This window comes from Rissa tridactyla, chromosome 2, assembly GCF_028500815.1.
Source record: "Rissa tridactyla isolate bRisTri1 chromosome 2, bRisTri1.patW.cur.20221130, whole genome shotgun sequence".
Lineage (NCBI taxonomy): Eukaryota > Metazoa > Chordata > Aves > Charadriiformes > Laridae > Rissa > Rissa tridactyla.
This window is the reverse complement of record NC_071467.1, coordinates 9,019,524-9,032,517: the sequence shown is the minus strand read 5'-3', so window position 1 is coordinate 9,032,517 and position 12,994 is coordinate 9,019,524. Positions and strand designations below refer to the sequence as shown.

Below are 12,994 nucleotides of genomic sequence, written 5' to 3'. Positions count from 1 at the left end.
ACACCAATGCACGCAGCATGGGGAATAAGCAGGAAGAGCTGGAGATCTGTGTGCGGTTGCAGGGCCACAATCTCATTGCAATTACTGAGACATGGTGGGACAGCTCACATCACTGGAATGCTGTCATGGATGGCTACGTCCTTTTCAGGAAAGACAGACCAGCGAGGCATGGTGGTGGAATTGCACTCTGTGTGAGAGAGCATTTGGAATGCATCGAGCTCTCACTAGGGCGGATGAAGAGAGGGTCAAGAGTTTATAGGTGAGGATTAAGGGGCAGGCAAATGTGAGGGTTGTTATGGGTGTTTATTACAGGCCACCTGACCAGGATGGGGAAGCTGATGAGGCTTTCTACAGACAGCTGAAGGTAGCCTCGCAATTGCAGGCCTTGGTTCCCATGGGGGACTTCAATCACCCCAATATCTGCTGGGAAGACCACACAGCCAGGCACGCACAGTCCAGGAGGCTCCTCCAGTGCATTGATGATAACTTTTTGACACAGGTGGTACAAGAGCCAAAAAGGTGAGGAGCACTCCTGGACCTGGTACTGACAAACACAGAGGTAGTGGTGGAGAACATTAAGGTTGGGGGCACCCTAGGTTGTAGTGATCATGAAATGATAGAGTTTCGGATCATAGGTACCACGCACAAAACATCAAGAAGTAAAACTACAACCTTGGATTTCAGGAGGGCTAACTTCGACCTCTTCAAGAAACTGCTTGGAGAGATCCCACGGGCTAGGGCTCTGGAAGGCAAAGGGGCTCAAGAAAGCTGGTTGATATTCAAAGACCACTTCCTCCAAGCTCAGGATCGGTGCATCCCTAAGAGAAAGAAATCGGCCAAGGGACGCAGGAGACCTTCATGGTTGAGCAGGGAGCTTCTGGAAAAGCTCAAGTGGAAGAAGGAAGTCTACAATAAGTGGAAGAAGGGACTGACCCCTTGGGAGGATTACAAGAATGCTGCCAGAGCGTGCAGGGATGAAACAAGGAAAGCCAAGGGCTCCTTGGAATTAAACCTGGCCAGGGATGTCAAGCTCAACAGGAAGAGCTTCTATAAGTATATTGGAAGCCAAAGGAAGACCAGAGAAGTTGTGGGCCCACTGTTGAATGAGACAGGAGCCATGGTGACAGAGGATGCGGAGAAGGCGGAGTTACTGAATGCCTTCTTTGCTTCGGTCTCTACTGCTCAGCCCAGCCCTCAGGAGTCCAGGCACTGGGGGAAGTAACAGGGAAAGAAGAAGACTTCCCTTGGGTTGAGGAGGATTGAGTGAGGGATCAATTAGATATTCACAAGTCCGTGGGCCCCGATGAGATGCACCCGAGAGTGCTGAGGGAGCTGGCGGAAGTCATTGCTGGGCCGCTCTCCATCATCTTTGAAAGGTCCTGGAGAACAGGCGAGGTGCCTGAGGACTGGAGGAAAGCCAATGTCACTCCAGTCTTCAAAAAGGGCAAGAAGGAGGAGCCGGGGAACTACAGGCTGGTCAGCCTCACCTCCATCCCTGGAAAGATGATGGAACAGCATGTTCTGGGCGTCATCTCAAGGCATGTGGAGGAAAAGAAAGCTATCAGAAGTACTCAACATGGATTCACCAAGGGGAAATCATGCCTGACTAATCTGATAGCCTTCTATGATGGCATGACTGGATGGATAGATGAGGGGAGGGCAGTAGATGTGGTCTACCTTGACTTAAGCAAGGTGTTCGACACGATCTCCCACAGCATCATCATAGGGAAGCTTAGGAAGAGTGGGCTTGATGAATGGACAGTAAAGTGGATAGATAACTGGTTGAAAGACAGAGCTCAGAGGGTTGTGATTAGGGGCACAGAGTCTAGTTGGAGGTCAGTGATGAGTGGTGTTCCCCAGGGGTCAGTACTGGGTCCAGCCCTCTTCAATATATTCATCAATGACCTGGACGAGGGGATAGAGTGCACCCTCAGCAAGTTCGCTGATGACACAAAGCTGGGGGGGGTGGCTGACACACCGGAAGGCTGTGCCGCCATCCAGAGAGACCTGGACAGGCTGGAGAGTTGGGCAAAGAGGAACCTTATGAAATTCAAGAAGGGCAAGTGTAGGGTGCTGCACGTGGGGAGGGATAACCCCATGCACCAGTACAGGTTGGGGGCTGACCTGCTGGAGAGCAGCTCAGCTGAAAGAGACCTGGGAGTCCTGGTGGACAGCAGGATGACCATGAAGCAGAGATGTGCCCTCATGGCCAAAAAGGCCAATGGCATCCTGGTGTGTACCAAGAAGAGTGTGGCCAGCAGGTGGAGGGAGGTCATCCTCCCCCTCTACTCTGCCTTGGAGAGGCCACATCTGGAGTGCTGTGTCCAGTTCTGGGCTCCCCGGTTCAAGAAGGACAGGGAACTGCTGGAGAGGGTGCAGCAGAGAGCTACCAAGATGATTAGGGGACCGGAACACCTCTCTTATGAAGAAAGACTGAGGGATTTGGGTCTCTTCAGTCTGGAAAAAAGACTGCTGAGAGGGAATCTTATCAAAACTTATAAATACTTAAAGGGTGGGTGTCAGGAGGACGGGACCAGCCTTTTTTCAGTGGTGCCCGGGGACAGGACAAGAGGTAATGGGCACAAACTTGAGCATAGGAAGTTCCACCTAAACATGAGGAGGAACTTCTTTCCTTTGAGGGTGGCAGAGCACTGGAACAGGCTGCCCAGAGAGGTGGTGGAGTCTCCAACTCTGGAGACATTCAAAACCCGCCTGGATGCATTCCTGTGCAACGTGCTGTAGGTGACCCTGCTCTGGCAGGGAGATTGGACTAGATGATCTCCAGAGGTCCCTTCCAACCCTATGATTCTATGATTCTATGAGGATCTGGCCAGTGAGTTGGGAGTTACTGGACTTGGTGAAGAACGTCACACCGATCTCAGAGATGAGCAAAGAATAAGAATAACAAATAAAACCTCTTCATCTTGAAAGGAGTGGACTATGGAAATATTCATCAGAAGAGGTGAAGTGGAACAATTGTTCACTGTACTGATATCCCAATATTAAAAACCCGGTGACCTAATGAGTATTTGGATAGGAAATTTAAAACTGAGAGCAGTAGCTGTTCAAATAGCACAACTTTAAACAGTGGAGCTTACTGCCACAGCCCCCAGGGAGGGTCCAGCACCACCATGGGAGGTACATTTTTCCCAAGTGGGCTGAGTGCTGCACTGAGTCGGTCTCTTTTGCTGGCCTCTTGGGCTTGGCATAAGCATCTTGGCTTGGAGAAGTGTGGCTGAAGAGCTGCCTGGCAGAAAAGGACCTGGGGGGGGTTCTAATTGACAAGGGGCTGAACATGAGCCAGCAGTGTGCCCAGGTGGCCAAGAAAGCCAATGCCATCCTGGCTTGTATTAGAAACAGTGTGACCAGCAGAAGGAGGGAGGTGATTGTCCCCCTGTACTCAGCACTGGTGAGGCCACACCTTGAGCATTGTGTCCAGTTCTGGGCACCTCAATACCAGAGAGATATCGAGGTGCTGGAGCGAGTGCAGAGGAGGGCAACGAAGATGGTGAAGGGCCTGGAGAATAAATGTTATGAGGAGCGATTGAAGGAGCTGGGACTGTTTAGTTTGAGGAAGAGGAGGCTGAGGGGAGACCTCGTCGCTCTCTACAACTACTTGAAAGGCCATTGTGGAGAGGTTGGTGCTGGTCTCTTCTCTCAGGTAGTTAGCGATAGAACAAGAGGGAATGGGTTCAAGCTGCAGCAGGGTAGGTTTAGGCTGGACATTAGGAAAATATTCTTCACAGAAAGAGTGGTCAGAAACTGGAATAGGCTGCCCAGGGAGGTGGTGGAGTCACCATCCCTAGATGTGTTTAAGACTCGTTTAGATGTGGTGTTAAGGGATATGGTGCAAGGGAGAACTTTGTAGAGTGGGGTTGATGGTTGGACTCGATGATCCCAAGGCTCTTTTCCAACCTAAATGATTCTATGATTCTATGATCTCCTCCCACAAGGTGGGTGGGAGGCAGCTCTACATCCATGTGGGGGAATGATGGGCAATACCAGTACCTCAGCCAGAGCCGTCCCAAGGAGTGCCCGGGATGGGTGCGCTTTCCCCTGCAGTGGACGGGCAATAGGACTTGGTGTGGCCAAGTCATCCTGGAGCCATCCTGGAACCTGAGGCAGGAGCCAGGACCTTGGGTCCCTGCCCAATGGTCTGCCAAGGGGTTCCCACTCTTCCCCAAGGGGTGTTCCCCTCTGCCTCAACTGTGGGGCATTGCTGAGACACGAGTATATCCACTGCTGGCAGTCAGCAGCCAGATAGGGCTTCTGCTTTCATTGAACCCAGCTAATTAATTTGCAGCATTGATTGCTTTTTACAATATATCTGCCCCTCATTTAACATCTGGGTGCTACAACTGAGAACAAACAAATCCAAAACTACACAAGCTGATTATATTGGTAGCATAACATACAAGTCCTGTTAGAAACGTCTGAGTTACCTTTATGGTCCACAAAGGACATTTTGATCTGCTATAACTAAAGACTTTTACAACAAAAAAAAGATCTGAGCATTACCACATAGCCAGGAGTCCCAAATATTTGTCCCTAGTCAGGGAATTAAGTTTGAAAGGAAGAATAATTTTCTTTTTTTTTTTTTTATTTTTTTCAATTACTAGCATTTCTAAAGGGTCAGTACAAAAGACCACATACACATAGCTGAGAATGTCATCCCCTTTAAAAGCAGGAAAGGAAAACTGCTTGGATAACAGCACTGATGTAAAACCTCGGGGTGTGAAGCCTTGCAGGACCTCTCCCATCTTGTGGTCCCCCATTCCTTTCATGGCCAGTGGGCTCCTGCATTTAGTTCTCATTCAGATGCCCAAATACATAGATTTAGAAAATATATCGCAAGCCTTATAGCTATGAAGATGTAGTAGCAGTGTCAGGAGAGCTGTGTGCTCCAGACGCCTCTGGATAACTCATGGGAACAGGAAAACAGCACGCTCTAGTGGGGAGATTACTAAAATATTTTAGAAAACAAATCGCTGTGCTGAGTGCTCCATGTGAAAGCAGCTGTTGCTTCGTATCTCTATCCAGCGTTTCTTCTCCCTTCCCTGTGGTCACTTGTTGCCCCTCATACCCTTTAGCCCAGGGATGGGGACGGTACTTCCAAGGTTGTCACACCTACTGTCATCCACCTTGGGCTGATTTCTTTTTCAGGAGCCAGAACTGGGTCTTCTCCCTCTGACTTGCTGAGTGTGTTTAGCACATCACACAAGCACCCATGTCAAGGTGGCACGGACAGTTACAATAGGGCAGGGAGGACAGTCAGGTCAGTGAGGGCGATGGAGAGGTCTCTAATCACAGGGCTCCTTCCCTCTCGCTTTCACCGTCACCCAGTGGAAAACTCCATCTCCGTTAAGAAGGAGAACTCATTACTAGCTAAACAGAGACACTAATCAGATATTAGTTGTAACCATTAATGAAAAAGCTAATGAGGTGCTGAGATCCCCAGCACTGACTGAAATGAGTTAATCACATCTCACTGCTCAGAGACCCATTAATCTGCGTGCATGCTGTTGTTTCCCATTTCTTTGCTTATTATAGGAAATAAAAACATCGTTCCAGCTTCATTCACTTGCATCTTCTGGATCTCTCTGCTAAGCTGTAAAGTCATCTACAAACACCATGCATGCAGCCACACAAAACAGCGATTTCTCACTGCTCCTGGTTATTGGTTTAAAATATTATTCCAGCTCCTACAGTGACAAGAACTGAACTGTCACCAGTGCCCCTGTCTGCACTCCTCCTGAAGCAACTCTAGTTTTTTTCCATTTGGATCATGCCATTCCTGCAAGTGGTGAGTAGTAATCTCACCTGATTCCAGTGGGTTGTCTGTGCGATAGGTTAGTAATTGGGAACAACTTGTAACTGAGGTAGTTTGGTGTAAATTTGACTGAAAGTTTTATCTCAGGTGTTGTAGGTATTACCTGCTCTCATACTTCAGGAAAGGTCTTAGCGTCCCTTGAATCCATAGATTTCTTTAAGTTTCTAGTTTATTTTAGTCTCCTGGAATGGAGTTAACTTTCTTCAGAGCAGCCCATATGATGCTGTGTTTTGGATTGGTGGCTAAAACGCTGTTGATAACACACCAGAGTTTTGGCTGTTGCTGAACAATGTTTGCACAGTGGCAAGACCTTATCTGTTTCTCACCCTGCTCCCCCTCAGCAACTCGGCTGGGATGAACGAGAGGCTGGGAAGGGACACGGCCAGGACAGCTGACCCAAATTGCCCAAAGGGTTATTCTATCCCATTTAATGTCAACGTTGGCAATAAACTGGGATGGAAGGAGAAGGAGATGGGGGTTTTCTTCCAAGGTGGCTGTTACTCAGACACTGGCCAGGCATTGGTCTGCTGGAGGTGGTGGTGAATGATTGATTGCCTTTACATAGCTTGGTTTTTCTTCTTCCTTTACTGATTGAAGTGTATCATGACCCACGAGTTTCCTTGCTTTTGCTCTTCCTGTTCTCTCCCCTGTCCCACTTGGCTCGGGGGGAGTGAGAAAGTGTCTGTGTGGGTGCTTGGCTGCTGGCTGAGGTCAACTCACAACAACATGCATTGCCCAAAAGCATCACCAGCCTACTTTGGCAGACCAAATAGTTAAAACACTACTTTGTTTCCAAAGGTTTTCTAGAAGCAATGTTGACTTTACTTTTATTTAGCCTGTCTTGAGCTTCTGTTTATTTCTGTTTCCTTATCTACCTATTCAACCCTATCAAACCCTCAAATGACAGAGCCTGTCAGCTTGCAGAACTTCTCCCCACAGCCAGCTCTGATGTGCCCAGTGATGAACTGTTGGTCATCAGTCACTCCCATGACTCTGCCTGTGACTCCACCAGAAGTGGAGTTTTCTGATGAGGCAGAAGCTCTGTGCCTCATCAGCTTCTCAGGGAACTTGCCTACCCTCTGATATCTGAGCATGAGGATGTGTTATACAAAATCCTCCAACACTCAAAGGAATCATAGAATCACAGAATGGTTCGGGTTAGAAGGCACCTTAAAGATCATCTAGTTCCAACTCCCTGCCATGGGCAGGGACACCTCCCACTAGACCAGGCTGCTCAAAGCCCCATCCAGCCTGTCCTTGAACACCTCCAGGGATGGGGCAGCCACAGCTTCTCTGGGCAACCTGTTCCAGTGCCTCACCACCCTCACAGTAAAGAATTTATTCCTAATACCTAATGTAAATCTCCCCTCTTTCAGTTTAAAACTGTTACCCCTCATCCTATCGCTGCATTCCCTGATAAAGAGTCCCTCCCCATCTTTCCTGTAGCCCCCTTTAGGTACTAGAAGGCCGCTATAAGGTCTCCCTGGAGCCTTCTCTTCTCCAGGCTGAACAACCCCAACTCTCTCAGCCTGTCCTCACAGCAGAGGTGCTCCAGCCTCTGATCATCTTTGTGGCCCTCCGCTGGACCCATTCCAACAGCTCCATGTCCTCCTTGTGTTGAGGACTCCAGAGCTGCACACAGTACTCTAGCTGCGGTCTCACCAGAGAAATAGAGTGGAAATCACTCTTTCCATTATTTTCTACCATATGTGCACAGGCTGGACACATGATGTGGCTGCAAACTGGACATGGTTCAAAGCACAGCTCAAGTACGGCCAGACCATTCAGACACCCAGCCCCAGACTGAGGGTTTGGGCTGGGGGAGCAATGTGCATTTCCCCTGGGTGGTGACAGTTCTTTGGGTCTAGTCCTAGAAAAGCAAGGCGGGGAACACAAAAATCCACATGGGGAGAAACCGCCGTAAAGGGCTCTGTGATGTAACACTTTATTTGGACGCTTGGTTAAGGCATCCTTGGAGGAAGATCATGGTGCTGCAGGATGCAGTGTTAGTGGGATAGGCCAGGTTGCTTTTCTTACTGATTTAGTGTCCGGGTGTACAGGGAGGCAGCAGGTAGTCACGACTATTGGCATGCTGTGTAACTCTAGAGTCTCTGATTATGTGGAAAAAGTAACTATTCTGGGAAATGTCCCATCTTAGTAGGAGTGTTAGTGTCACAGGTCCGGCCGAATTCCCATATGGATATATTTATATTCTGCTAGCCAAAGGTTACCTTAGAAACTAAGGAGTAAAGCAACACGCTACATTTCCTGTAGGAGAAAACTAAACTGAAAACACAGAGAGTTACCTCTGCATAAAAGTACCTAACCTTGGAGAACTTTTCATTGTGTGAACCACATTTTATTTCACATTGCCTGAAGATAACAAAATGTAATGAGATCTGCTCCCTGAAAGTCTGTGGGAAAGACAAGTGAAAACAGAGATTTTAAAGGTGGCAAGGGACTCCCTTGCCTTTTCATTTGTTGGGTTTAATTGCTATCCTGAATGTGAGCTATCAAAGGAACCCATGCCATGAACTGGAGCCATATTGTTCCCCTGTGTGTACTTTCTTTCTTCATTTGATGGTATAAGCAAAGTCCTTTGTCCAACTCCTGTGGTCGGTCCATCTGTCTGGATGTTGCTGTTGTTGCTGCTGCGTGTCTTACTGGTCTCAGGGGGTCCTCAGATCATAATTTTATGCAAATTGCTTTCCTGACAAAATCATTTCAGACCTGGAAGCTGCATTTCAGTGCGCTTCTTGTGAGTGGACATGAAGCAAAATGCAAAATTATTTTCAAGAGCAAGCTGTTCCCTAGTGTTATTTTGCTTTGCTGAGGATATCAGAGGAGTAAATGCTTTGCTGCTTCTCTGCACAGCAGCAAGTATGAAGCTACAGAGCTACTGTGAAGGACAGTCGAGTTCGACAGCCATCCCAAGTTAGCACTCCTACTTTCTCTGTTTGGAACAATGCTGTGACCAGCCAGGTGATAGAAGCTCTTGGCAGAAACTAGACTTTGGGACCTGAAGTGACTAGGATAGGTCCTCATACTTCCGTGCCTCTACTTCCCACTCATTTTCAACAAGCGTGGTGCTGGCTGGCCTATATCCATTAACGGTGGTTAATATGTCACTGATGCAGCATGTATAGGGTTGAAAAGCAAAGTGTGAAGCAGCTCCTGAGAACTTGGTCCTCTGAAGGTACCACTGGAAAGCAGTTCTTACTGTGACCATCAGACCACTGCTGGTCTGATATGAACAGGAGCTTCCTGAGCTGCCCTGTGATGTCTTCGTGAGCTTCTACCACTAAGCAACAAGGTTTTGCCTTTGCATTTTGCATTTCAATGGGCAACTTGCATCACTGCTAGGTGGTCTACCCTACTCACTCCTTTGAACAATGAATGGAAATGCTAAATTAGACTCTTAAAATAGGGACCTGGGATGGATCCTCAGCATCTCTCCTATGAAGGGAGGCAGGTCTGTCAGTCCCAGAGAACAAGTTAGTTGAATCACTTCTCAAGTCACTGATTTCTGAGTCTGCGTTAATTTCCCTTATATTTCACCTAAATACAGCATAGATCCATCAAGAGACCACAGGCATATAAAGTTTATTTTTTTTTCCCCAGAGAAGCCTAGAGCTGCCATAAGCTGAGCAGTGTGATGCTCATGACCACAAGTTTTATAGCAGCCTGAAGTGTGCCAGCGTCGCCCAAGGGATGGGTGGGAGGGAAGTGGAATAAAGCTTCATTACACTGTTACGTGACAGAAGAGGTTCTAGGAGCTAATGGAAATATTGTAGGAAGAGGAAGAAGTGTGCACAGAGAGAAACACCTTTGATTTGATTACAATAAAAAATTTATTTTGATTCATATCATACTGAAAAATTAAATAAATAAAATGTCAAAGAGTGATTGAGTGAGACTCCCCAACATTGGAGAAAAAAGGTTATAATAATTGATTGTGTAGTCAAAGAAAAATAGGAAGAAAATCTGGTCATGGAAGAAAAAAAGTGCTCAAGAAATTTTGCTTTGGTAAAAAACATAACGCACACTCAAAGAGTGCTTCAGAGACTTTGCAGTGGTGGCAAATACAGTCCAAGAGATTGAAGCCTTGACATGTTGCTAAATGTTTTTTCCTTTGTTGTTTTTTTTTAAACAAAATAAACACAGAAAGTTTCTAGCAGGAACACAGACAGTCTTCAACAATGGCAGTGTGAATTAATTCTTCCCTCAGCATCATCTGTTGGTATCTCCTTATTCTGAAGGCATTTGAAAGAGCAGCAAAATTGAGAGAAACCGAGATAAAGATCTAACACAACAGTCAGTTGTCTAAAGGACTCTAGAAAAAGTTCCTCTGGGATAGAAACATGATGGCACAGACTATCGCTCATCCTACAGCTAGAAAGGTTCACTCTCTACTCTCCTCATGCTCTGAAAAACGGACATCAGTGGTAGACAGTTACTGCTTGCTGTCGGCAAGAAAATTAAATGGGAATTGCATCTTGTTCCATGATGAAGACACCAAATCTATCCACAATAGTATGAGCCACGATGTTTCATATGTGCTGTCAAAGGCAGAATATTCAGGGGAAAACTGGAAATTTAATTTGGACAGCAAAAGGAAACTTTCAGAACAACACAGGCTAGAAAAGAGCTCTTTTTTTTTTACCACTTTCTTTGATCTTAAACTGCCACCTCTGACAAAAAAAATATCAATGGGATTTGGGTACCAAACCACCATGAGTTTTCTTCCAAGTCTTTCTAAAAATCACTGAAACAGCCATGAAATGTTTCTGAATTACTGATATCTGTCCATGAGAAAAAAATAAAATAAAATAAAATATTTGAAGCTCATGATAAAAAAAGTATCTCCAAAATCCAGCCACAAGGTGAAGATACCATTGGGTATCCATGGAGTCTTTTTCCTCTAAAAGTTGCTTTGCTTGTATTACTGTGACATATCACCAGAAGCCTATTGATCAACAGCATCTTTGCATAAAACAAATTATCATTTGTGGGAATGCTTAAAACAAATAATCATGGTTCAGGTGGAAATGTTTCATTCTTTTACAAAGTACATGTAGAAGACAGTAAGCCCATTGAATTTGCTGCACCTGTGACATGCAGGTGAGTAGTTCTGATGGCCACCAAGATGGGAAAGGGTTTCTTGAAATGAGGATCATGAACAGGTCTCAGCATGAGGATTTGAAAATCCTGCCCTTTTCATATGGCTAAACTGAAAGGTCATGTGTGTACAGTGAAGGGAGCTCAGTCCCCCTCACAGACATTTGGCGTCCTCTGCTCTTTACACGCTGCAAGTCCAGTAATACTCATGTGGGTAAAGCAGTTCATGTTGGTGAGTGGTGCTCTGGCCCAAGCCTGATCTAAAGTTCCTTGAAGTCTGTGGCAGGTGCTCCATTGTCTTCACCAGAGCTGAGAATGGGTCAATAATCCATGAATCCTATTTTCATGATATCAGTAAGAAAAAGCCACTGTTCTCCATTCTTCACTACCTGAACCTTGTTCTTGGATTCATATGTTATCAGTCCTTGAGGAGTAAACGCGTTGATTTCAGCAAAGATTTGTAGATATAAAATCTCCATTGTCACTTCCCTCCTCTCACTGCCTAGAGGTACTGACATTAACACACTCATTCCTCCAGAGATGCACATAATTTTGAAGTCTGGTTTACTCTATAGGATCAGCTTGTGTAGATTGTGTCCTTGTAGATGCTGCTACAGGGCAAAAGTTTCCTGGTGTACTACTAGCTGATATCCCAACCCATGATATTTCTTCCATATCAGATAGAGACCTTGTAAAGAGATACCACTTTCTAAATTTATAAAAAAATAAGAGGAAAAGTTTCCTTGGAACTTTTGGAAACTTTTCCCATAAAAAAGGTAAAAGCTACCTTTAAAAATTAGTCTTGTTTGCATTTGCTCACATACAATATAGGAGCTGTTATTATTGTTTTTGACTACAAAAGTATACCACATGGAGGCTAAACTTTGGTTATTTTTTCCCCCTTTTATAAAAAAGTTTAATTTAGGGTTTGTCTTTTTTTTAAAAAAAAATCACATCTGTTGCACAATTATAAAAGGCACATATAAACGACTGAAAGAAAAAAGTCCACTTTCCAACCTTAAACTGATTAAATAAAAGTGAGCATTCCAGAGTATTTTCCACCAAAAAAGAAAAATATATATATATAACAAAACAAGACAAACAAACAAGTGGCTAAAAAGGCCATTTTTTTTGCTGGAGTTTTCAGTATTGTTTTCTCTTTCGTTATGGCTGTATAGAAACCAATATTAAATAATGTATGATCACAGATGATTTGATTTGTATTTTCTAGACATTATCAATGCAGAATGAGGCAATGGCTGAAATATATACTACTCCAGGCAACCTCATCACTTTTTTGCTTAATTCAGCATAAAACCAGAAGTAATAGAGGAAACAGAAGAGACAGTTCAAAAAGAAGATCAACAGCAGAAGTGAATTCATTGCTTTGAGGTAATCCTTACTATGATGTTCACAGCTGCCCTAGTGGGTCTCAAGTCCCAGAAGTTTTTTCACTCTTCTTCAAGGATCTCCTGCTTCGGTCAAGGAAAGAACGGACACACAAACAGCAGTTCTTGTGCGCAAGTTTCCCCTAATTGCAACAGGAAGATCTTTCATCAGTAATTCAGAAATCAAGCCATAGAGGCTAAGCAGAGATTCATTTATTCCCACAACCGATTGGTAGTTCCCAGCTATCTGTAGACAGGAAATAATGTGCAGCATGGAAGCCAGTCCTCGGCCGAGCTCCTTGCGATGAACATTGCAGCAGGGAGACGCTCCGAATCCACCGCAGATTCATGCATTCAAACCTGGCTGGCCCACAGATCATCTTCACTGACCTTTGTTCTGCTGCATGTTGGAAATTGCAGCCCCCACTTCTCCCCGTGGCCAGGGTCATCTGCCCTTGAAAAAATTTATTTTTTCAATGGAGGCAAGAGTCGAAGTTATATTGAACTCAAAATCCCCATCATGGACCCCTGTCTTCCGGAAAGCCCCAGCTGAAGCATTGTTTTCCCAGTAGTGATGCCAGTGTCCTTTGCTGTCTGCTCCAAAACCATACACATTCACCTAGGAAGTAAGAGAGAACTAGTATTATGGTCTAGAAAG

At 45.5% G+C, this 12,994-nt stretch overlaps 1 protein-coding gene across 10 annotated transcripts in view; it reads right to left on the bottom strand.

Annotated features, from left to right (window-relative positions):
• Positions 1-9,657: 9,657 nt before the first annotated feature.
• Positions 9,658-12,994, bottom strand: part of ST3GAL1 (ST3 beta-galactoside alpha-2,3-sialyltransferase 1) — an 85,858-nt gene continuing 82,521 nt past the window's right edge. For all 10 annotated transcript variants that reach the window (XM_054193518.1, XM_054193509.1, XM_054193508.1 and 7 more), the window contains one exon: positions 9,658-12,955. In XM_054193518.1, coding sequence (XP_054049493.1) covers positions 12,782-12,955 — 174 coding nt within the window. In that variant the 3' untranslated portion in view covers positions 9,658-12,781. The remainder of the gene's footprint in view (positions 12,956-12,994) is intronic.